Here is a 26250-nt window from a genome sequence, read left to right as displayed (position 1 = left end):
AATCCAAAATTGAAGAATAATATCCACGCTTTTTGAGAAATTTTGGAGGTTTCAGAACCTGGTGTTGAAAAGTCTTGAAATTCAATGGGATACATCTCGTGTTCATATAATGTCGTTTCGAACCATATATGATCATTTTATGTTGTCATAATTGTTCTTGGTAGGCTTGAATTAATGAAATCAATGCAAGTTGTAAACCGGTAAATTGGTTGTTTAAAGGTAAAGTAGATGGTTCCACCCACCCAATTGTACTCCCACAGAGTATAAGGGACCATGGTAAATATTTCGGCAATTTTTATTTCCTGACAAAAAAAAAATCAAAACATTTCAAAATTGAATGCAAATATCCACACTTTTTGAGAAATTTTGGATGTTTTGGGGCCCGGTGTAGAAAAGTATTAATTTTTTAGGGGATACATATCCGGGTTATATAATGTTGTTTATGATCATTATATATTGTCATAAATGTTCGTAGTAAGCTTGAATTAAAGAAATCCGTGCAAGTCGTAAACTGGTAATTAAATTGGCCGTTTAAAGTCAAATTGGAAGGTTCCACCAACCCAATTGGACTCCCGAAGGGTATTAGGGACCATAATCAATGTTTCGACAATTTTTAAGTTCGGGCGAAAAAAAGTAAAAAAATTCCAAAATTTTGGAATTTTTTTACTTTTTTTCGCCCGGATATAAAAATTCCCGAAATGTTTACCATGGTCCCAAACACCCTGCGGGATTCCAATTGGGTGGGTGAAACCATCCAATTTGCCTTTAAACGACCAATAGACCGATTCAAGACTTGCACCGATTTCATCAATTCAGCCAACCACGAACATTTATGACAACAAATAATGATCATATATGGTTCCAAACGACATTATATGCCCCCTAAATGTATCCCATAGAATTTCAAGATTTTTCGACATCGGACCACGAAACCTCCAAAATTTGTCAAAAAACATGGATATTAACTTTCAATTTTGGATTTTTTTGACTTTTTTCACCTGGAAATAAAAATTGCCGAAATTTTTACCATGGTACCAAATATCCTTCGGGAGTCCAATTAGGTGGGTGGAACCATCCAATTTGCCTTTAAACGTCTATTTTACTGGTTTACAAGTTGCATCGATTTCAATAATTCAACCTAACCACGAACATTTATAACAACAAATAATGATCATATATGGTTTAAAAAAACATTATATGACCCCGAGATGTATCCTATAGAATTTCAAGAATTTTTGACACCAGGCCCCAAAACTTCCAAAATATCTCTAAAAACGTGGATATTAGCATTAAATTTTGTTATTTTTGACTTTTTTCGCCCGGATATAAAATTGCCAAAACGTTTACTATGGTCCCTAATACCCTCCGGGAGTCCAATTGGGTGGGTGGAACCATCCAATTTGCCTTTAAACGACCAATTTACCGGTTTACAACTTGCACTGATTTCATTAATTCAAGCTAACAACGAACATTTATGACAAAAAATAATGATCATATATGGTTCCAAACGACATTATATGACCCCGAGTTGAATCCCATATAATTTCAAGACTTTTCGATACCAGGCCCCGAAACCTCCAAAATTTCTCAAAAGCATGGATAATTAGCCTTTAATTTTGGAATTTTTTGAATTTTTTTCGACTGAAAATAAAAATTGCCGAAATATTTACCATGGTACCTAATATCCTCTGGGAGACCCATTGGGAGGGTGATACCATCCAATTTGCCTTCAAACGTCCATTTTACTGGTTTAAAAGTTGCATTGATTTCATTATTTCAAGCCAACCACGAACATTTATAACAACAAATAATGATCATGTATGGTTTCAAACAACATTATATGACCCCGAGATGTATCCCATAGAATTTCAAGACTTTTCGACACCGGGCCCTAAAACTTCAAAAATTTCTCTAAAAACGTTGATATTATCCTCTAATTTTGGAATTTTTGACTTTTTTTTCGCCCGGATATAAAAATTATCAAAAATTTTACCATGGTCCGTAATACCCTCCGAGATTCAATTGGGTGATTGGAACCATCCAATTTGCCTTTAAACGACCAATTTACCGGTTTACAACTTGCACTGATTTCATTAATTCAAGCACAACAACGAACATTTATGACAACAAATAATGATCATATATGGTTCAAAACGACATTATATGACCCCAAGATATATCCCATAAAATTTCAAGACTTTTCGACACCGGGCCCCGAAACCTCCAAAATTTGTCAAAAAACGTGGATATTAGCCTTCAATTTTGGAATTTTTTTGACTTTTTTCACCCTGAAATAAAAATTGCCGATATGTTTACCATGGCACATAATGTCCTCCGGTAGTCCAATTGCGTGGGTGGAACCATTCAATTTGCCTATAAACGTCCATTTTACGGGTTTACAAGTTGCACCGATTTCATTAATTCAAGCCAACCACGAACATTTATAACAACAAATAATGATCATATATGGTTCCAAACGGCATTATATGAACCCGATATGTATCCTGTAGAATTTCGAAACTTTTCGACACCTGGCCCCGAAACCTCCAAAATTTGTCAAAATACATGGATATTAGCCTTCAATTTTGGAATTTTTTGATTTTTTTTCACCCGAAAATAAAAATTGCCGAAATGTTTACCATGGTACCTAATATCCTTCGGGACTCCAATTGGGTGGGTGGAACCATCCAATTTGCCTTTAAACGTCCATTTTACGGGTTTACAAGCTGCACGGATTTCATTAATTCAAGCCAACCACGAACATTTATTACAACAAATAATGATCATATATGGTTCCAAACGGCATTATATGACCCCTAGATATATCCCGTAGAATTTTAAGACTTTTCGACACTGGGCCCCGAAATCTCCAAAATTTGCAAAAAAACGTGGATATAGCCTTCAATTTGGAATTTTTTGACTTTTTTTTATCCGGAAATAAAAATTACCGAAATGTTTACCATGGCACCTAATATCCTCCGGAAGTCCAATTGGGTGGGTGGAACCATCCAATTTGCCTTTAAACGTCCATTTTACTGGTTTACAAGTTGCACCGATTGCATTAATTCAAGCCAACCACGAACATTTTTAACAACAAATAATGTTAATATATGGTTCCAAACGACATTATATGACCCTGAGATGTATCCCGTAGAATTTCAAGACTTTTCGACACCGGGCCCCGAAACCTCCAAAATTTGTCAAAAAACGTGGATAATTAGCCTTCAATTTTGGAATTTTTTGACTTTTTTCGCCCGGATATGAAAATTGCCGAAATGTTTACTATGGCCTATAATACCATGCGAGAGTCCAATTGGATGGGTGTAACTATCCCATTTGCCTTTAAACGACCAATTTACCGGTTTACAACTTGCACTGATTTCATTAATTCAAGCCAACAACGAACATTTATGACAACAAATAATGATCATATATGGTTCCAAACGACATTATATGACCCCGAAATGTATCCCATAAAATTTCAAGACTTTCGACACCGGGCCCAAAACCTCCAAAATTTGTCAAAAAACGTGGATATTAGCCTTCAATTTTTTTAATATTTTGTCTTTTTTCAGCCGAAAATAAAATTTGCCGAATCGTTTACCGTGGTACTTAATATCCTCCAGGAATCCAATTGGGTGGGTGGAACCATCCAATTTTCCTTTAAACGTCCATTTTACTGGTTTACAAGTTGCACCGATTTCTTTAATTCAACCCAATTACGAACATTTATAACTACAAATAATGATCATATATGGTTCCAAACGGCATTATATAACCCCGAGATTTATCCCATAGAATTTTAAGACTTTTCGACACCGAGTCCTGAAACCACAAAAATTTGTCAAAAAACGTGAATATTAGCTTTCAATTTTGGCATTTTTTGACTTTTTTCACCCGGAAATTAAAAATTTCCGAAATGTTTACTATGGTACCTAATATCCTCCGGGAGTCCAATTAGGTGGGTGGAACTATCCAATTTGCCTTTAAACGTCCATTTTACTGGTTTACAAGTTGCACCGATTTCATTAATTCAAGTCAACCACGAACATTTATAATAACAAATAATGATCATATATGGTTCCAAACGGAATTATATGACCCCGAGATGTATCCCATAGAATTTCAAGTCTTTTCGACACCGGGCCCTGAAACCTCCAAAATTTGTCAAAAAACGTGGATATTAGCCTTCAATTTTGGAATTTTTTGACTTATTTTCACCCGGAAATTAAAAATTGCCGAAATGTTTATTATGGTACCTAATATCCTCTGGGAGTCCAATTACGTGGGTGGAACCATCCAATTTGCCTTTAAACGTCCATTTTACTGGTTTACAAGTTGCACCGATTTCATTAATTCAAGTCAATCACGAATATTTATAATAACAAATAATGATCATATATGGTTCCAAACGGCATTATATGACCCCGAGATGTATCCCATAAAATTTCAAGACTTTTCGACACCGGGCCCCGAAACCGAAAATTAAAAATTGCCGAAATGTTTACTATGGTACCTAATATCCTCCGTGAGTCCAATTAGGTGGGTGGAACCATCCAATTTTTCCTTTAAACGTCCATTTTATTGGTTTACAAGGTGCACCGATTTCATTAATTCAAGCCAATAACTAGCATTTATGACAACTAATAATGATCATATATGGTTCCAAACGGCATTATATGACCCCGAGATGTGTCCCGTAGAATTTCAAGACTTTTCGACACCGGGCCCAACCTCCAAAATTTGTTAAAAAACGTGGATATTAGCCTTTAATTTTGGAATTTTTTGACTTTTTTTCACCCGAAATGAAAATTGCTGAAATGTTTACCATGGTACCTAATATCCTCCGGGAGTCCAATAGGGTGGGTGGAACCATCCAATTTGCCTTTAAACGTCCATTTTACTGGTTTACAAGTTGCATCGCTTTCATTAATTCAAGCCAATAACGAACATTTATAACAACAAATAATGATCATATATGGTTCCAAACGGCATTATATGACCCCAAGATGTATCTCATAGAATTCCAAGACTTTCCTATACTGGGTTCCGAAACATTTAAAATTTCTCTAAAATCATGGATATTAGCCTTCAATTTTGGATTTTTTGAATTTTTTTCGCCCGTAATCAAAATTTCCGAAATGTTTACCATGGTCCCTAATACCCTCTGGGGGTCCAATTGGGTGGGTGGAATCATCTAATTTGCCTTTAAACGGCCAATTTACTGATTTACAATTTGCACCGATTTCATTAATTCAAACCTACCACGAACATTTATGACAACAAATAATGATCATATATGGTTTTAAACGACATAATATTAACCCGAGATGCATTCCCTAGAATTTCAAGACTTTTCACCACTTGGCCCGAAACCTACAAAATTTTTCAAAAAACGTTGATATTAAGCCTTCAATTTTGAAATTTTTTGACTTTTTTTTTTTCCGGCAGGAAATAAAAATTGCCAAAATGTTTACCATAGTCCCTAATAACCTCCGGGAGTCCAATTGGGTGGGTGGAACCATCCAATTTGCTTTTAAACGATGAAATCGATGTAAGTTGTAAACCGGTAAATTGGTCGTTTAAAGGAAAATTGGGTGGTTCCACCCACCCAATTGGGCTCCTGAAGGCTATTTGGGATCATGGTAAACATTTCAGCAATTTTTATATCCGGGTGAAAAGAAAGTAAAAAAAATCCAAAATTGAAGGCTAATATTTACGCTTTTTGAGAAATATCGAACGTTTCGGGTCCTGATGTCGAAAAACATTGAGATTTTAGGGGATATATCTCGGGGTCATATAATGTCGTTCGGATCAATATATGATCATTATTTGTTGTCATAAATGTTCGTGGTAAGCTTGAGTTAATAAAATCCGTGCAACTTGTAAACCGGTAAATTTGTCGTTTAAAGGCAAATTGGAGGTTTTACCCAGCCAATTGGACTCCCGGAGGATATTAGGGACCATGGTAAACATTTCGTCAATTTTTTTTGGGAAATTCTCAATGGTAGCCTTCTACTTTTTCTTAATTCCAATGGTAGCCTATTTTTTTTTTCCAATTATCTTTGGTAGTACCATACTTTTAAACTTCTCAACCGTAACCTTATTGATGTTTTTCCGGTAAATTTCTGTTAAATTTAACTTACTACTCAACCATGGTTAACTGTTTCAATAAAAATAAAATAAAATATCCATTCCTAAACAGCCCTAACCTCCATTGACAATCACCCAGGCGCCACCCACTGACCAAAATCCTCGCTGGCCATCGTCATTCAACACCCCCTTTCCTCCGTTCGCCTCCAATCAACCCCTCTCGCCGGAAATTTAAACAAGAACATCAATTATTTCATGATTTAAATCAAAGAAAGGTTATCAAATTTGTGGGTTTGTTAATTTTTTTAGCAAATGTATCTTCATTACCCAGAAATGAGATTTTGGGGTTACCTTTTGATTAGTGGAACTTATAAATTTAGTGATTATTTGACCGAAATTTTGGGAACTAGGAAGGTCTAAGTAAAAATTCAGTTTTGGGGGTGGAAAAGCCACTAAGAATAGCCATGGCACCATCAGGTCATCAATTTGCAGAACTTTTGCTTTCTGGAGAATGAGTCGACGGCGGGGACTAGTGAAAATAGAGGAATTAACCTTCGATTCACATGAATTTGATTTGAATTGCTGGCGGCAGTGGTTGATCGAAGGTGACCGGAGGGATTGGGGGTGCTGGTTGTCAATGGAGGTCGGGCTGCTTGAGAATGGGTTTCAAATTTTTATTTAAAATTTTTATTTTAATTGAAATAGTTAAACCATGATTGAGTAGTAAGTTAAATTTAACATAAAGTTAACAGAAAAACATCAATAAGGTCACGATTGAGAAGTTTTATTAGTATGGTGCTATTAAAGATAATCGAAAAAAAAATGGGTTACTATTGGAAATAAGCAAAAGTAAAAGGTTACCATTGAGAATTTTCCATTTTTTTGTCCAGGTTAAAAAAAGTTAAAAAATTCCAAAATTAAAGGCTAATATCCACGCTTTTTGAGAATTTTGGATGTTTCGGGTAGGGATGTCAATTCGGGTAAATGGGTCGGGTTTGAGTCGGTAAGAGTGGGTCGGGTCAACTCGGGCCGTGTCAATTCGGATTAATTCCATAACCAATGCAGGTCGGGTTTGGGTTGGGTCATGCTTGAGTCGGGTCATACTTCTTATCGGGTTTAGGTCAGGTTACAATTGGGTCGGGTCAACAATAGGTTGGGTTCAATTCGGGTTTTCACGGGTTAAAATGGGTTATGGTAATTCTTGGGTTCGAGTCGGGTTCGGTTCAAGTCAATAATTTGCGAGTTATAATCAGGTCAGGTCATTTTCAAGTCGGGTCATTCTCGAGTTCAAGTCGGGTTCGGTTCAAATCAATAATTTGCGGGTTATAATCAGGTTGGGTAATTTCCAAGTCGGTCATTCTCGGAGTGAAGTTGGGTTATGTTCAATTCAATAATTTACAGGTTACAATCAAGGTCGGGTCATTTCCAAGTCAGGTCATATTAGGGTTCAACTAAGTATAAATAGATAATTATCATTTTTATCAAGCTAATTATTTCCTTTGACTATAATATATATGGCAATATACTAGGGAACTATAATTTATAATTTAGGAATATAATTATCTCATTTGACCATACAACAAATATATATTATATTTAACTCTTAAATTTGAGGATGATGTTCCTTTCTTTTCCTTGCCTAGACCGGTTTGGTCTCCCTAGACAAAACGCTTTGATCAACAATAATAAGGTGGTCTAAATTACATTTAAGGTGATTTGAAATCGGGTCAGGAATAATTTGGTTTGAATTTAGGTCGGGTCAATAACAAGCCGTGTTAATTTCGAGTCGGGTTAGTAACAGATCGAGTTGAATTTTTGGGTCCGGTTAGTAATAGGTCTGGTAAAATTCGGGTCGGGTCAATAAAAGACGGGTTGAATTTCAGGTTGATTTCGGGTCGGGTTTGTAACGGGTTGGGTTAAATTCGGGTCGGGTTGAATTCAGGTCAGGTTGGTAACAAGTCGGGTTAAATTCGGGTTTTGACCGGTTAAAACGGGTTGGGTCAATTTCGGTTCACGTCGGGTTCGGTTCAGGTCAATAATTTACGGGTTACATTTGGATTGGGTTATCTCCAGGTCTGTTCATGTTCGGGTCAGGTCTCACATATTCGGGTCAACTCTAGGGTTGGTTTCAGGTCGGGTCAGGTCACCATTTTTTCAGGTTCAGATGGGTCGATTAATAATCGAGTTTGAGTCGGTATTTCGGATTGAGTCAACTTTTGAGAGCCCTAGCCCCAATATTTAAAATAGACCTTTCCTACTAGACCCGACTTCATGGAACCTGACGCAATCACCTAGATTGACATGAGTTCGGTCAAATGAGCCTAAATTGGTACCTGGCCTTTTGATAATGGGCTGGACCAAAAAATGCGGGTTAGATCAATATACAGAGGAAAAATAGAGCGCATTACGGTGCGTTTAATATTGTCGTTGTCAATTGAAGGGGTTTTTCTCCCAGAGGTTCTTCTCTTTCCCTCTTCTCCTGCATATCATCGATTTCATTTATTTGAAGTTGCAAATTCATCATTTTATTTAAACCCTACATATTTTAAATTGTTCAGATTAAAATTAAGTGAGAAATCATGAAGTGGAACAATGTAACGAAGCCCTTCAAAAAGCTATTAACATCCAATGGAGGATCTACAGCTGGTAATTTTCTTCCCATTTCCATTGATTTCTGCGGGTTTTACATTTTTAATTTTGATTCAAGAATCTTATTTTAGTCTTGTATAATTGATTAAATGTTGGTTTCATGTTATAATGATTTGGGCTTTTCTCATAAAAATAAAGATAAAAATGCTTAATTTTTAGTTTACTGCACTTACTGTTGTAAAGTAGTATTAATCCTCTTCACTCCTCAGTAGTGTAATCTTCCCTCAATTTACACTCTTGAAAAAAATTAAATAAATTTAAGCTGATGTTGCAAGTTTGTTTGATTAACAATACAGTAGTATTAATGATTGGCCGGTGAGGTTATGTTGAAATTTATTGTGGGTACTTTGATTTAATAAGGGCGTAATTCTGCGGGGCGTATTACAATTTACCATCGAGGGGGTGGGGCGAAGCGATTGCAGCGAAAAATCGATTTGAAGAGGAGTACTTCTTCAATGGGAGTGGTAGAACGGATTGAGTATGATCCTAATCGCTCCTCTAGGCTTGCTTTAGTGAGATGGATTGAGGGGGTGCATCCAGCTAATCAAAGAAATGGCGATAAAGACTTTACTCCTCCGAAAAAGGTGATTGAACCTATCACAACAACGGTAGCTGGTCAGTTTCCGTTAGCGTGCCTGGCTCCTGGACTGTTACGCGGTAATGTAGGCTATAAGGAGGATGGGAGGAAAATAAGTAGTGTGAAGGATGTCTTTGTTTCTGCCTTTGGATCTACACGTGCAAAGGGAGAGTCTTTAACTAATATCCCACGAGCAGCTGTAGCCGGGGCAAAGCCAGCTGTCTTTTCTCGTAAGATGGGAGAAGCAGTTGGTGAAGGTGAGAAAGTGTTTTCAGTTTTTGATGTCCAAAGGTGGAGGAAAGACAGTAGTCTTTGGGATCATAAGCTCAAGCGTAAAGCAGCTGTACCTTGGTTGAGTTTTGTCAATGAGGAACCTGTGGGGCTTGCCAAAGCAGCTCAGAATGATAAGTCTTCTGGAAAGTCATCCAAGAATGTGCACATGGTTGATCGTGCACCACTCACATATATATTAGCAAGTGACAAACTGGAAGAAGGGAAGATTGTGATGAACTATGATTGGTCCACACGTCTTAACCGCAGCTGAAGTTTCCAGAATTTGTAAGTTCATCTTATGCTCAAGTACTTTGTTGAATTTTGTGGGAGTTTGTTTGCTCTTTTTTTTGTTTTGACTTTTAGTTGTTACTTCTCTATGATCTTTTTGCCCCCTACTCTGTAGCTTGAAGCTGTTTTTAATTGGGTTTCTTTGCTCATTGATGCGTTCAGTTGTTGCTTAGGGATTGTGAATTACTGAATTTGATGCTGGCATTGCACCATAGATAATATTGATTTTGTAGACATATTTTAGGAAGGATAGCCCAGTAATATTTCTCTAGATTCAGCTAGGTTTGAAATGAGTTGTGATAATTTTGTCTATCAATGAACTCCATCTAGTTGCAATTCTGTTTCTGTTTAGATTGTAAATTTCTTGGTTGCACACTTTTAATAAACTAATAACAGTATTTAGTTAGCTATTGTAGTTGCACTAGTAGGTAGCAATGTTTATCTAGCAGCTTAGCAAGATGAAATTTTTACTGGATTATCCTTAAATCTAGTGCCCAAAAGATATGGGGAATTTATATAGGTATAGAGAGTATTGTGCTAAATGCAATAATTATGTTTAAGTATTTTGTGTAGCAGTTAGCTCTATTGCCTCTTAAGGAAGTTCTCAACTTGGCCAGCATGAAGAGGGGTTGATGTTCGTAGCCTTATCCCTTGGGATATCATTTTTTACTGCATTTTATAGTGGCAACCCCAAAAATTGAGGAGCATATAACACCACTCTGACTGGTATTCTGATTCACTCCTGGAATCCTTTATTATTGTTAATGGCTCTCAGGAATTTTAGGGTGTTGATTAAAAACCTGCAAATACAAAATGTCGCCTTTGCCTTTAAACATGATCAAGGATGGAACAAGGCATGAATAAGATGGTTCCAAGCACTAAGTAGGACTCTCAAGGACCTTTGGGAACCCCAGGTATTACCTAGGTGCATAATCTTGCCGGGTGAAAAAATGATCTATGGAAGCCAAATTTGAAGGCTATAGTACACGAAATCTGAGTAATTTAGGAGATCTCGGGACCCGGTGTAAAAAATTCACAGAATAATATGGGATGCATCCTTAGGTCATATAACGTTGTGTAGGCCCATAGACTACCATTAGTTGGATACATAAAGGCCCCGAGGAAGCCTATAGTCAATATAAGAGGTGTGTACAAAAACAACCATACTTACTGTTTTAAGGCAAATAAGGGGTTTCCAACCACTTAAATGGCCTCCCGGAGTGTTCTGGGGTCTATGAGAAATACCTCATCCTCTTTCTTTTCCGGTCCCGAAAAAGTCATAAATTGTCCAAAACAAAAGGCTATAATACACGAAATCGAAGCAATTGCGAAGGTTTCGGGACCCGGTGTCAAAAAACCACGAGACACTAAGGATACATTATGAGGTTATGTAATGAGGTTTAGAACCATATAGTATCATTATATGTTGTCATAAATGTTTCGGGTGGCCTTAAGTTAATGAAATAGGTGTAAGTTGTAAACGGGTAAATTGACCGCTTAAATGCAAATTGAATAGTTCCACCCACCTAAATGGACATCCAGAGTGTATTTGGGTCTACGGGAGTCATCTCGACAACTTTTTTTTGGGTAAAAAAAAATTGTACAATTTTTTTTAGGGTGTTGATTGAAAACCTACAGTTACAAGATGTCGTCTTTGCCTTTAGACATGATCATGGATGGAACAAGGCCTGAGTAAGATGGTTCCGAGCACTAAGTAGGACTCTTAAGGACCTTTGGGAACCCCAGGAATTACCTAGGTGCATAATCTTGCCGGGTGAAAAAATGATCTACGGAAGCCAAATTTGAAGGCTACAGTACACGAAATCAAAGTAATTTAGGAGATTTCAGGACTCGGTGTAAAAATTCACAGAATAATATGGGATGCATCCTTAGGTTATATAATGTTGTTTAGGCTCATAGACAACCATTAGTTGGATACATAAAGGCCCCGAGGAAGCCTATAGTCAATACAAGAGGTGTGTACAAAAACAACCATACTTACTGTTTTAAGGCAAAGCGGGGGTTTCCAATCACTTAAATGGCCTCCCGGAGTGTTGTGGGGTCCATGAGAAATACCTCATCCTCTTTCTTTTCCGGTCCCGAAAAAGTCCTAAATTGTCCAAAACAGAAGGCTATAATACACGAAATCGAAGCAATTTTGGAGATTTTGGGACCCGGTGTCAAAAAACCACGAGACACTAGGGGATACATTATGGGGTTATATAATGATGTTTAGAACCATATAGGATCATTATATGTTTTCATAAATGTTTCGGGTGACCTTGAGTTAATGAAATAGGAGTAAGTTGTAAACGGGTAAATTGACCATTTAAATGCAAATTGAATAGTTCCACCCATCTAAATGAACATCCAGAGTGTATTTGGGTCTACGGGAATCATCTCGACATTTTGTTTTTTTTGGGTAAAAAAAAGTCCAAAATTGTACGAAGTTGAAGGCTAATCCACGATTTCGGGGCCAATTTTTTTGACACTTTTCAAAAAAATGAACTTAATGCGTGGGGTGTGATCCTTGGGGTCATACTCCTGTTTAGAATGTTAAATTTTGGGTGCCCATTGTGCCAAATGCCTAAGCACCAGCATGTTGTAGTCAAGTAGAGAATCAACAAGCCCTAAATCTGAAGTAACTCAACTTTAGGTATGGAACAAAACATCAGCTGATAGTATATGCAATACAGTCAATACTCTGTATCAAATAGCATGCTTATTGTTCAATTATACTTCGGAATAAAGACACCATTTAATATAGAGTCTAGATAAGTCAAACAGTATGCTTAAAGCAATTGTGATCTTTTGCATTTGTGTTTGTATGGGTGTGCATGTGTGTCTTTATGTATTCATTTTTAAGACCTAACATCATTTCATAAGTTCACACACGGTCATTCGATGGTTTCAGTTTAGCCTTAAAAAAGCCCAAATTAAATCCTTTTCATTCCTTTTAAGGATTTTCTTCTTCTGCAGTTTTAGTATATATACTATATACCAGTTGGATCTATTTACCATTTGGATTTGATTAGAGATCTAAGAAATGACATCTTACAATTACAGGTACAAGATGGTGGAATGAATAAGTGGTTCAGAGGTGGAAAAGCATGTCTCAGAAGTTGAAGGTGATGCTGTAGGTGCCGCAATCAGCTTTCATGAGGCCAAAAATTATACAATATAAATGCTACCGCTAAACGTGGGTGCTGTCTGACTATGTTCAGATTTTTGTATTATGAATACCAATTAGACCTAAAGTATTGCAACTTGCTATTTTAAGTAGGGCTCTTTCCTTGTTCAACTTACTGCAATATGGCCTCGGGAATTTTTGTATTGTTTTGTCACATTTAATGGGTTTACACTCTGAAATCCGGAGGCATTTGATGTGTGTTAATAGTGATTACTGATAGTCGTCACTCATTAGGCTCCAATATCCTGTTGTGATGTAATTTTTATTTTTTGGATAGTTACAAGGCTTTGCTTACTTCCAGCTTGAACAACTCAATCAGAATGCATGGTGGTGTATAGATAGGGGATGCCTATCCAGAGTAGAAAGGGTAATTTTGCTTAAATATCCACATCCATCCTTCACACTCTCACCTTACCCAAGTGGCCATCGTAAGTATCATGGGGCCCATAGAAAACACATCGTATAATATTCTTGACAATTCCTAATATGCTCCAAAGGTTAAAATGAAAGCTACTCCGTATAATACATGAAATTTGACCATTTTCAAAAATTTTCTAGAATTTGTTTTGAAAATTCAATTAATGACTAGAGAATGCATTCCAGGATTATAAAAGGCATAATTTATAAATCATTACTCTATAACATAAGAAGATACATCTGAAGAACAGTGGTAATTTGTACCTAAACTGGAGTAATTAAAATGATACCGAGTAGTAAAACTTATATTTTTTATAAGAAATATTTTTGATGTTGTAACTAGTTTGAGACAATAGGATTATATAAGATAAGATAAAATTTGCACACTTATTTCTTCCATAATAGTCCCAATTTCAACCACTAATCGATTCCTTATTTAATTAATTTTGGAAGTTTCCATTCCATAAACAGAAAAGGAAGGGAAGAGGCAACCCTAGAACAGCTATGTACTACAACCTACTATTTGAGGAAAATCTACTCATTTCACTATTTTTCAGACAATGACATTCACTAACTCAAACTGAAGGCGGCTACACTTCCTCTTTTATGCACTTCTAATGTCAACTTCTCAAACTCAAACCCAACTTAGTTCTTCTGATGAAGAAACTCACCCTCTCAAATCTCTCCTTTCTCCTCCTACCAATCCCACCGACACCACTGGCCCACATTTCCGGCGCCACCGCCTCAACTCCCTCAACACCAACGTCGTTAGCCGACAGCTTCCCTCAGAGGGATTATCCTTCCAGCTATGGCCTGCTGCCACTGCTCTTTTTTCTCTCCTCGACACACACCGCCTTCATTCCTACCTCCCCTCCCACCTTATCCGCCGCCTCCGTGTCCTCGAGCTTGGCTCGGGGACTGGCCTTGTTGGAATAACCGCAGCTGCAATCCTTGGTGCTGACGTGACTGTCACGGACCTCCCTCATGTGATCCCCAACCTCGAGTTCAACGTGTTGGCCAATGCCGAGATTATCTCAGCCAATGGCGGGGCTGTTGTCGCCACTCAGCTTAGCTGGGGGAATGTGGAGCAAATGGAGGTGGTTGGTAAGGAGTATGATGTTATCCTGGGGTCTGATGTAGTGTATCATGATCATCTCTACGAAGTGCTGTTGGATACGTTGAAGTACTTGATGGTAGGAGCAGAAAGAGAGGTGGTATTTTTGATGGCGCACCTTAAGAGGTGGAAGAAAGAGTCGGCATTCTTCAGGAAGGCTAGGAAGTTTTTTGCAGTGGATGTGATTCACCGCGATAGTCCCTCTGATGGGAAGAGGGTTGGTGTTATCGTGTACCGCTTCGTAGCCAAGCAACGCCCTTGTAATTCAGAGGCTAATGTTTCCAACAAAATTTTGGAAAATGGTGTTTGAAAGTTGGGTTTCTTTTCGTTAATTTCTTGTGAAACATGAAATAGCAACTAAGAAATTCTCAGGTATAGTTACTTAAAAAAAAATGTAACAAATTTCATGGTAAAAATACATTAAAGTGTTAGACCAAAATGTGCATGATTCTTTTAAATCAAGTGTTTCAAGTTAAAACACGCATTCCATGATATACATTAATTACAACAAAATCATGTAAACAATAGCAGAATCAAAGAGATTCCCAATCGATGAATTACTTGCAGCACAACACTCACCATATACATATAACCAGCAAAACAAAATTAACACACCAACTGAATACCTCTTCATGCATTCGTTGTTGAAGACACCACATGTTCTGGATGATGGATTTTTTTTCACTACCAAAAATTTGAGCTCAAATGACTCAGGATTATGTTCCTGTCCTCAAACCAGATTATTGTTATAGCTGGAGAATGCTGCTGAGTTAACAGCATGAGCTCTACCTCACAAAAAATGGCAACCATGGAGGGATATAGGAAACAGCAGCACCAGAGCATGAGAGGCAATAGCTTGAGCAGAGAGCTGGTAATGCACGAAAAACATTACTTTTGAACTCTACTATGATCTTTTTCTTGATTGGGAACCTTTCACAGCTTTCATGCTCTGTGAGTCCCTAAAGCAAACAAAGTGGACTAGCGTTGTTCCATTTGGATATACAGCAAACACGCTTGTTCCTATCTTCTTGTTGCAGAGGGAACACATGCTATCACCAGTAACCTTTACAACAGCTTTCCGCTTATCATAAAGTTCCTCTTTAACCTGCATTCAATTCATAAACCAACCCCATATATTAGCCAAAAAAGCGTTCTCTTAATTATATTCACCTATATGAACTTATTTGAATTTTAATTAATCTTTGAACCTTTCCAAACCTAACAAGACTTATTTTCGATTGTTTTTTTGAGCTTGAAGGCACTTATCTAATGTTGAGGGTAAAAAAGAGCACAAGAGACTATTTGTACAAGAAAAGTGCATACCTGGAGATTCTCACTTTCTCTAAGTCTCTTAATCACTGCGAAATTCCTGTGTGTTTCACTGGATTTTCTCAAGAGTGGTCCAAGAAAAGAAAGCAAATTCTGAACAAACAAATGTAATGAAGTACATCAAGAAACAGAAAATTGAAGTTCACAGCAACATCATGTAAGCACATATAAGAATAGATGTTTGAACTTCTAAAACTTCAGAAACAGATCATTCCACAAGACCACAACAGCATCAAATTCATCTACACAACTAAAATCTGCTAATTCTCACAAGACCTTAATAGGATTAAATAAAAAGGGGCAAATATTATATCTAAGTAATTTAGATGTGTGAACAGCAAGCATCAGTGTCAATGGTGTAGTGTAATTTAACATTGTAGCATCAAAATTAAGGGTGAAGTGTAATTTAACAGTTGACAACCATCCAGCGAGGCTTTCATTAGAACAACATTATATAAGGAATGAAATTTACCATTTCTATCCTCATAGTAACGCTGTGTATCCACATAACAGATATCAAGTAACCTACAAGGCATGCTTAGAATCACCTTTTTCAGAATTCCTAGCCTACTATGAAAGAAAATAACATACCTTAAACTTAGTTTCTTTGGGTAACAACTTCAGGGCTTGTGCCCCATTGATTCTTTCCCATCTGCGGCTCAACAAATCAAGGGCCTCATCGAGCATTATATTGGACCCCCCTTCAGAGTTGGCTTCATCTGCATCACCATCACTCTTCCCACTATCCGTATTGCTGGGGCTAAAGCGCACATCTTCTGCACCCTCTATTTCAGCAATTTTTCTAGGAGGACGACCTTTGCTTCTCTTGGAAGCAGAGGAATTATATCTTTTGATTTCAGCATTAGGGGTTGAGACGAGATTGTTGATTCGTCTCTCAAAGTTTCTTGTTGTTCTTCTAGGATTTAAATAGATTTGCAGGAGAGTAAGATATATATTGCTCTGAGACCTTCCAGGAGGTTGATTAAGCTGAGACTCGTAGACTCGATCGCAATAAGAAAGAGCCAATTCAGGAACATGAAGCTACCCATTAATTTGGGGAAAGAGAGAATAAAAAGGGAAAAGATCAACGGTGAGAAATCACATACGTAGTATATAGAAAGAATATGCAAGATACACAGATGAATGAACAACAGAAATTTCGTTTATCATGTATACCAGTACAGTGAAGAAAAAGGATACAGATATATCTTATAACAGGATTGAGTGTAAAGCATACTTGTAGACAATCAACAAGCCAGTGGTGACAGCTAAGTATAGTTTAAGGCACTGTTCTCTTCACCTTAAAATAGTGATATTCAGTAATTTTTATTTCAATAAAATTATTAATTTCAAAGAATAAATACAATAGCAAATTAATAAAAGTAAGTTTTAATCAGTAAAAATAATTTAAGTTTAGAAAAAATAAGGTAAAGAGAACAGGGCCTAAGCGTGTCTAGCAATGCAATGATAGGCTTCTGCCAAACTGAAAAGGACTACATCCAAAGTGACTCGTTTTTACTAAATTTAATATGCAGGAACACCTAAAAAAAGCATGTAAATTAACATTTTTATGCTGTGTGAGTAACTCAATTTATGTCATATCATTACTAACTGAATTTGGACCCTTAAGTAATGGGTAGAATTAACAGAAATTTGTTACGGAGTATATAATTAGAACAGTTGAAAATTCTCAATCTTTTCTTGGACATATGATACATAACAAAATCAATTAGAAATACATGCCCCAAAATACAATAAACACCCACAAAAGTAAATGCAACCATGCCCTCTGCATCCCTACCCTGTGCCACCTCATAGAGAAAGAGAGAGGGGGGAGGAAAGAACCAGGTAATACCTTATGTACATAGAGAGAAAGGGCAAGTTCATGTTGATTCAGCTTCCCCAACAATATAGCCCTTTCTTCATACAAGGCATCAGCTGGAAGACGCTTTAAAAGACCTTCTGGGTTGTACCCTGAAATGTTCTCCAAAGCAGATAATAATTTCTTCCTTGTTGGAGAGTGAGCTATCTCATCCCAAGTCTGTTGTGAGCTCAGTTCTCTATACCAATCAAGAACCTCTGACAGATAGATTTGCACCTATATTTGCAGATACGTCAATACAGAGCAAACACGAAACACACACAAACAAGATGAAAGTCTCACCATTTCATTCTGTAGATGACCAGAGACCCCATCTTCATTCATGGAAAGCATAAGTTCTAGATATCTAGCCTGCATATTTGGAGCATGCTGTTTCAAATAGGAATTCACCAAGTCTGCTGGAATATTTCCTGATAGAAAGAGCTCAATAGTCTGTGTTGGACAGCTTTCAAGAACAAGCATTGCAAATTCCAGCACAAGCATGGGGTCTGTCCCACAAAGAGGCTGCATAAAAAGAAGCTCTAATACAAATTCAATAACTGTGCTCTTGAAGTCATAATTTATCTAAAATAATAAAATATAGTTTAATTTTGCTAGAGCCAGAATTGTACAAAACTCAGCATAAAAGTATCACCTTCAGGTAGTCAATGATCATCTCAGGAGTGAACTTCTGGGTGAGCTCAGGTCGTGGGGGATCTGACTTTGACTCTTCTATTAGTTGGAGCAAAAGCTTCAAAGCTTCACGGTGCATATCATTGCACTTGTATAATTCGAGTAATGCAGTATATTGATATGATTTGTGCAAGAACTCCTCAGATATCTTCATGTCACAGTAATTTACACCTCTCAATAGTTCCACAGCAGCAGAAGACTGTCCTGTGAGAATAAGAGCTTGGAGAAGTGCGGTGTCCAGTATAGCAGCCCTCTCACGACCCCCTGAGCTAATGGGAACGCTGCCACGACCCTAAATTATCCAGAACAAATAAATCTGTCAATAGTACTGATCTAACAAATCAATTAGTTAGGTGTAAAAGTAAATATAACACTGCTCTTTGTGTCTTTTTTTTTTTTTTTTTTTGGATAATATCAATTGGTTTATAAAAGATTGCTATCCTGTTTTTAAATATGCGCGTTTTCGAAGTTATATGGTTAAAGGTTTCAATTCAATAGATGAATAAATAACATTTATGTATGAAAAGGAATCAATATTTAAAAAGTACTTGTTACCGAAACCATTTACGACGCTTCTTTTAAGGGATTCGTTTCCTGTTCCTTTTATGAAAGAATGGTATATATACGTTAAAAATAACGGAGGGTGTGAAATAAGACATCGATTGAATGATCCAATGATCCACATTCAGAAGTCGTCATATAAACCAATGCTCTTTGTGTATATTTAAAAAAAACCTTGTAGATTATGATTGCCATTAGATGCAATTTGCAATTTAAGGTGACAAAGAATATCCCCACATGAGATATGCGGTCTGCTTAAGAAAGGTTAGTCAACAAAGTAAGTTACCTTATTTGACTTCTTTGACCTATTGGAGTCATAAGATTTGAAATTAGCACCAAAGGCGTCAGAGACAGCCTCATCTGTTCCCTCTGCTGCAGCCTTTTCAATAATATTGAACCTTTTCTTCTGCAAGAACTTGATTAGTGCCATAAGAGTATTGTGGCTAACTATCTTGGACTCCACGGAAGCATTTTCTTCTAAGTCACTATGTGCTCTAGGTGAAGTTTCCATGTCATCAGATATGCCCGACGAACACCTCGAGAGATCTGAAGCATCCAAACTAAAATCTATCGCCTTTTGTGGCTCCGGAAGCACAGTCGACTTTGGAACAATAATTGATGGGTAAAGTGAAAGCACATATGTGATATCAACTTGTGAATCAACAAAATGCTCCATGGCCTCCTCATAGCTACCATTTTCAAACAAATGATGTGCATATCTGCATTAACAGGGAATGATCATTAGAAAAGGGTAACAAAATCCAAAACATGTAATTTGAACATTAACAACAAAAACGATTGGCTAAATATTGGTCATATTCCGTATCAGGCCCGTCATTAAAAAGGGACCATTCCTTTAACACCCCCTCACTCTTAAAAATCACTCAGGAAAAGAATTGATGACTATTGGGCAACTATAGGATGTTTTCTACTAGTAATCACTAACAAGCGACTGGCCCCAAAGGGGTCTTTCAAGAAAATTTAATAACCTTCAAAAAAAAGGTGTGCCTTCAAGCCAACCCCTCGTGGCTCTTTCTGAGTTTAGAAAACTCCCTAAACTCAGTAGGATCTTTTAACCCTTGACCGTAACGTCATTAAGTACCAGATTGTAGTCTTTGTATGGGTCAAAAACCCTTGAATGAGTTATATCTATGGTCATATACGGCCCCATGTGCAAGTCTGAAGACTTACCCCGATTCATCAACCTTTCCTTCAGAACCCTAAAACTGTTCTGGGGCCATAATCTATATCCTCCAGATTGGGGGTCTTTCAAGGCATATCTAGAACCCAAATGGACAAAGGGAGTCAAGCAAAACTTTTGGAGATAGCTTAAGAGCACAAAAAGAAAACTGCTATTCAACTTTATTGGGACTTTCCAATTCCACCAATGTCTTCTACGGCCTTTCAAGACATAGCCTAGGACATAATTAGGGGAAAACAAATCTTTGGTTCAGAGTCATAACCGATATTAAAATTTAAGAGCATAAATGAGCTGTGCATGGAATACTATGTAGATATCAAATGAGTAAATAAGTAGCACACAAAATCATGATGAAATTATTTACCTAATGTGGATAGAACTCTCCTTTGCAGCTCTGAGACTTGAATCTTCTGGTGGAAGGAGTTTACACAAAGCTAAGGCCTCCTCAAAATTGCCAGATGCTGTTAATTGCACTATCTGCATTTGGAAAATTGTTCTCTTAGTAATCACTGCTAATTCATTTACCAATCCTACTCCAAAATTGTCAAGCTAACATTACATTGATTTTGAGATTCTTCGGTAGCTAGTAGCAAAAAAAGTACCATAAGGCTCCTTGGAAGGAGCCAGCTAAGCAACGACTAGAAGTCATGACTAATATTAATGGATTCCGATCTCAAAATTGATGCAACATTATGGGATTCATAGCAGCGGTATGCAATTAAGTTACGAACGAGTCGGAGACATAACCCATAATCATCTCATCCAACTATTATAGCTCCTTTGATGCAATGAATTTCTTTAGAAGACTGTTTTCTTGAGTAATATTTAAAATAGTTATAGATTGTAAAGCCCTATGTGAAATCACAAGAGCAAAGTAAGCAAGATAGTTTATTAACTTCTATAGAATCCCATTTCACACTCGACCTTTTGCTTTATCGCCTTTATAGCTCAAGCTATAAATGTTCAAACACCACTTTCCAGGACAGATTTCCCTGTCCATAGCTGTAAACATTGAAAATAGCTTTGAGGCCAAAATTCCAAACTACCCTTTGTTTTGTGTCTTCATTACAAAGAGCAAATTGACCTAATATTCACCAGCAAAAATGATACTACCGGGTATGATATTGACCATTTGTAGCTAATTATATTCTTAAATGCTGTCTAATATTCCACTTATATGGTCAAAATATAGCCCATACCACTTCTGTCCTATATATACATTCAAAATTCAAGCATGGAGCAAATATGAACTATTTATTCTAAAAAATAGGTCGCTTGATTTATATAACAATATATGCAGCGAAAAAAAATGCATGTCGGAAGATATATTGTATTTAGTGGTCAAAGCAGTAACTGCATCATTCCAAATCTCAGAGCAATTAAACAAAGCTCAGCGCTGGCAGAGCTTATAAGGAGGAGCAAAGACAGTTATCAAAATAAAGAAGTCATCGTGAGATAAGTTAACACAGGAGGGGATCATAAGGCAATCATGGACTTGAAGGATCAAGCACTACCTGTGCACCCAAAGGAACTGGGAAGAGGCCATAGACAGATTTCTCTAGAGAAACAATAATCGCACTGTTGCTGCGTATGACATGCCGAACATTTCGCAAGCCAACGGTTTGTATTAATGGAAATGGTTGTTGAAGAGACCTTATCTGTATTAACAATCAAATATAAGAAAATGGATGATTGTTAAAGCTTAATGAACAAGAGAGAATCTATGTTTCCTCTCTTCAGCTACAGCTTTACACTATTTAGTTTGCAGCTTAGCTCACCTCGATATGCTTAGACAGGAGACCTATAGCATAAGGCTCGTGGATAACAATTTGACTGGGGGCCTCAGACCAACAAATCCTGCCTTCCTGTCCAAGTTTCCCATTTTGGTCCACAAAAACCCCAATATTATCCTGCATGAAGCAGGTAAAATATGCAAGAGCCATATAAGCACTAAGTTATTGTTCGGTTGTTCCAAAGCAAAGTAATTGACACCTAAAGTGTTCTCCTCCATGATGTCAATAAAAGAAAATATTATAAAAGGGATCATCTTCTAGAGGTCATGCTATAAAAGGCCATAATTCTTTATGTCAACCATAATAATTTCCCAATAGAACTTCCAGCATTTCATGACGTCTGAAATATAATCTGGATTTCAAGGGATTTCAAGCTCACTAATTGGGATCAAAAACATGGTTAAACACCATATCACATAATCAAATAAACAGAATCCATGATCCTTCTACACTTGAGAAAGAGGGGGGGGGTGTTTACCTTCCCAAGAAGAAATCCTCCAGAAGGTAGAGACACCACCAAAGGTGGGGAAATTCTCCCTGAAGAAAACACTTCAGACATTGCACCAGTAGTAGCATTGAGTATCATGTATTCCTTTCGAACTCCAATGCATATATTTTCACCACACCAAGCCATTGACTTCACAGTATCTGAAACATTATAGTCTTTCACCTCGACAAACCCCCGACCTCCTACACAAATTGAGAGAGAGCTCGACAGCTTATATTAACAAATACTTACCACCATCAGAGCCCTCGGCAAAATGAAACTAAAATCAAAATAAACCCTCCAGATTATAATTAGATAACAATAAGAAACATGAATAGTATTTAGATCGCTTGAAGACTAGCTGAATTGAAAGGGTTAAATTATGACATATAGAAGAGTATTACATTATCTAAAGTAATTAAAAATATGATCAAGGGAGAAAAGTTTGCAGAACAAAATGAGTTAAAGAAAAAGGGGGGAAATGTGTGTGTATATAAATCACCGTCTCTCCCTCCACTCTGCCTATCCAATGCCATATTTTCCTTATCCCAAATAGATTTTGGTCATACAATTTTGAAAAAAAAAAATACTACATTGTGCGCTGCAATTAATTAAAATGTGTATAAATGTATATTCAAGTTCAGTACTTAAACAAACACAAGATTACTAGATGAAATATTACCATCATGCCGGAATATCCATATCTTTCTCTGCTTGGAAAAACACAAAAAAGCCCTAGATTCATCCCAAGAATAAGCATTCGCACCTTTGGCCTTGGAAATTACGGCAACAGTCTCAAAGGAAGGGAGCTTATGAAATGAAATAGACTCAGAAAGAGAAAGAAGCTCTTGCGACCTCAAAACCTCCATAGCAATGATTGGCCTCCTTGCAAAGCCATTTATGGTTTTCTCTTGAAAGTAGGATTCTTTTAGAAGCTCTAATTGGCTAGCATGATAATCAGATGGTGGAGATGATTCAGATGCAGATTCAGGAGCATAGATTCGAAGAGACCCATCGCTGCAGCCGAGAAGAAGTTTTGAGCCATATGATTCAACAGCATCAATCTTTGTGGGGAAATCACTGATAAGCTCAAAGGAATCATATGCACTATGGACCATCTCTCTGCTAATAAAATGTTGTTGGTCATGAGTATACAAAAACAAGACCAATTAAATCAATAACACAACCAATCAATCTAAAACTAGCTAATCAATTACTGTTGATTACTTGACTTTTGCAGCTTATCTCTCTTGGAGATAGGATCCTATGATTTTCAAACAGAAAATGTGCAGCCAAAAAACAAATGCCCAATTTTAGTAATCTAACACTACTAGCACCCGGCTCCCAATATCGGTTCCCTCGACATATTATCAGTTCTACCATTCTACGAGCCCTTGATTCATCATAGGTTAATTGTCAAACACACAAGTTTCATTCCCCACAAACTGACACACGCACAAGTTCAATCTTAGCATCCAACAATACCACGGCTCCCAATTTCGGTTCCCTCGACAATTCGACATATTATCAGCTCTACAAACCCTTTATATCTTTACCAATTTGTAGAGCCAGCAGTGTTTTAAATTCAGGCCCGTCCCTGAGGCAGGGCAGGAGGGGCGGCAGGGAAAAGAGCTCTCATTTCATAGTTAAATCCTAAGATTAAAGTATTGTGCAATACATTAGCAACCAAATTTGATTCATAATTATAGGGATATTTGATTCCATTATCGATCTCGTAATTTTAGGGATATTTGATATGATGATAACAAATACAAACAATTTACCTCAGAAGTTGCTTCAATGGAGAATACAAGAACTAGACTCAACGGAGAGCGCTAACTGCGCTTCAATGGAGAACGTTGAATGCGCTTCAATGGATATCTGACTAATTTGAAAGAGAGCAATTCCATGGATCCATGACCCGTCACAGTTATTAAAGTAATAGATCCGTCTAATAAAGTAATAAAAAAAAATGGGGCTGATTCTTTATACGATCATCCAATTATAAGGCAGCGTAGACCTTTTATGGGGCGTTTGGTTCGCAAACTGGTATGGGATTGGAATTAGGAATAAAACCATAATTTTATAGGTTTGGAACTTGATTCTTAATACCATATGTTTGGTATGCTTATGGAATGCAATTTTTTTTCTTTTATTTGATATCTAAAAGTATGAGAATGAGCCAAACTCACCTCCCCTTATGGTTTCTAAACCTCATACCTTAGTAGCATGTTTGTTTGGGGGGATTATTGATGGGATAAGGATTTAAAAGGATGTTTTTCCAAAGTGAGCCAATTTTGGCAAATATTAACCAAAATGGTTGTGTGGCAAAAGTATTTACCAAACTAAGCTTCCAGGCTAAAACGCTGTCTCGGTCAGCGTTTTATGCCTGGGTTTTTTTTTAAAAAAAATCAACCTAAAAACGCTGTCTGGGACAGCGTCTTTGTTGTTGACCTTTTTTTAAAAATTTTGTAATTGTCTTTTATTTGTAAAAATGTTTAAAAAAAAAAAACAGTTATACCAAAGATGTTGTCCCAAACAGCATTTAACTCTGGAACTATAAACGCTGTCTCAGACAGCGTTTAAGGTTATTAATGAAACGCTGTCTGAGACAGCGTTTCTGTCGTTTTTTTTTTTTCCCTCCAACAGCGTATTTCATTTCATTTCCTCCTCCTTCATTCTCAAACCCCTTCTTTCTTAAACTCTAACTTAATCCCCCTCTCTCTCATACTTGTGCTCCTCCGTGTAGACCGTCGCCGGCGCCGCCACCTCCACCGTCGCCCTCCGTGTAGCCCACTATACACTCCCCTCACCTTGAAATAGGTATTCATTCAACTTTCTTTGTGTTTTAAATTCTAGGGTTTATGTTGGTGATTTCTAATTTTTTTGGAATTGGGTTAAAATGTTGATGAGGTTGAGTTGTTAGTGTTAAAAATGTTGAATTGTTAGTGTTGGTATTGTTGAATTATTAGTGTTGGTAATTGTTGAATTGTTAGTGTTGATAATGGTAGTGTTGATATTATTAGTGTTGATAATAGTTTGGATAATGTTGAATTGTTGTTGTTGGTTTTGTTGAAAATTGTTGACAATGGTTGATAATTATTAGGTTTTGAACAATTGTAATTACCTACATTGTTGTGTAATAATGGTGATTTACGGGTTCTTAGTAGTTAATTTGTAGAGTATGTAAAAAAATTTTGTTTGATTGTGGTGATTTAGGGATGATTTAACAGCTTTACGTAAAATGTGTTTTGGTTGTTATGTAGAATATGGCTGGACAAAATGTAGCGTTGTTATGTCGATGGGGAGGTGAAATTTTGTGTAATGGATCAAATGTGGAGTACAGTGGAGGGAATATGGACCTTATAACACTTGAACCGAACATGACTGTGACTGATCTGATGAATGAGGTTCACAGTTGTATTGGTTCAAACCTTATGACTGTTGAACTGAACCTTAAAATGAGGTGTGATACTGGTCATGGGGTGCAAGTGTTACCTGTCTCTACGAACAGACATTTGAAAGGTTTGAGGAGCATGGTAGGAATGAAGGGTTTTCCCAATGAGATATATGTAGAAACAGTGCATGTATGTACCCAACAAAGTACTCGGGCAGAACAGCAAGCTACATATGTCTCTGATTACAACACCGCGTCCTTCCAAGAGCCCGCAAACCACATTCCATCGAATGCATATGGGATGGGTTCTTTCACTCGAATGATGCA

At 37.1% G+C, this 26250-nt stretch overlaps 3 protein-coding genes across 4 annotated transcripts; 2 read left to right on the top strand and 1 right to left on the bottom strand.

Moving 5' to 3' along the window:
- The first annotated feature begins 8466 nt into the window (after nt 1–8466).
- On the top strand, nt 8467–13380 carry LOC110682487 (60S ribosomal protein L2, mitochondrial-like). The gene is made up of 4 exons (XM_021858824.1): nt 8467–8550; nt 8652–8739; nt 9103–9877; nt 12947–13380. The coding sequence occupies exons 2-3, from the start codon at nt 8673–8675 to the stop codon at nt 9861–9863; spliced, it is 828 nt and encodes a 275-aa protein (XP_021714516.1). The 5' UTR covers nt 8467–8550; nt 8652–8672; the 3' UTR covers nt 9864–9877; nt 12947–13380.
- A 637-nt stretch (nt 13381–14017) lies between these two features.
- Nucleotides 14018–14921, top strand: LOC110682485 (protein N-lysine methyltransferase METTL21A-like). Its single transcript, XM_021858823.1, has one exon. It carries the CDS (start codon nt 14105–14107, stop codon nt 14909–14911), a length of 807 nt encoding a protein of 268 aa, XP_021714515.1. The 5' UTR covers nt 14018–14104; the 3' UTR covers nt 14912–14921.
- Nucleotides 14922–14996: 75 nt separating this feature from the next.
- Nucleotides 14997–24467, bottom strand: LOC110682484 (vam6/Vps39-like protein). Of its 2 annotated transcripts, none has more exons than XM_021858822.1 (13): nt 24311–24467; nt 23209–23651; nt 22518–22729; nt 22025–22156; nt 21761–21904; nt 20611–20723; nt 19332–19764; nt 18447–18776; nt 18095–18316; nt 17786–18028; nt 16522–16971; nt 15925–16023; nt 14997–15706 (listed from the first exon to the last, which is right to left on the bottom strand). In XM_021858822.1, exons 2-13 carry the CDS (start codon nt 23642–23644, stop codon nt 15506–15508), a joined length of 3015 nt encoding a protein of 1004 aa, XP_021714514.1. In that variant the 5' UTR covers nt 23645–23651; nt 24311–24467; the 3' UTR covers nt 14997–15505. The 2 variants fall into 2 exon arrangements, with proteins under 2 accessions (XP_021714514.1, XP_021714513.1); XM_021858821.1 differs by having other exon boundaries at nt 23209–23648.
- Between the last annotated feature and the right edge of the window lie 1783 nt (nt 24468–26250).

The sequence above is a fragment of the Chenopodium quinoa genome, unplaced genomic scaffold (assembly GCF_001683475.1).
Source record: "Chenopodium quinoa cultivar QQ74 unplaced genomic scaffold, ASM168347v1, whole genome shotgun sequence".
NCBI lineage: Eukaryota > Viridiplantae > Streptophyta > Magnoliopsida > Caryophyllales > Amaranthaceae > Chenopodium > Chenopodium quinoa.
The sequence above is the reverse complement of the archived record's forward strand: the minus strand, read 5'-3'. Positions and strand labels throughout refer to the sequence as shown.

Bases quoted from the DNA above. Each gene is read 5' to 3' on its own strand.
- LOC110682487 (XM_021858824.1), top strand. From the start codon at position 8,673: ATGAAGTGGAACAATGTAACGAAGCCCTTCAAAAAGCTATTAACATCC. The intron at 8,740-9,102 runs GTAATTTTCTTC...TGATTTAATAAG, and splicing joins CAATGGAGGATCTACAGCTG to GGCGTAATTCTGCGGGGCGT.
- LOC110682485 (XM_021858823.1), top strand. From the start codon at position 14,105: ATGTCAACTTCTCAAACTCAAACCCAACTTAGTTCTTCTGATGAAGAA.
- LOC110682484 (XM_021858822.1), bottom strand. From the start codon at position 23,644: ATGGTCCATAGTGCATATGATTCCTTTGAGCTTATCAGTGATTTCCCC. The intron at 22,157-22,517 runs GTAAACACCCCC...TGCTTCATGCAG, and splicing joins GAGGATTTCTTCTTGGGAAG to GATAATATTGGGGTTTTTGT. The intron at 19,765-20,610 runs GTAAATAATTTC...CTGTTAATGCAG, and splicing joins GAGAGTTCTATCCACATTAG to ATATGCACATCATTTGTTTG.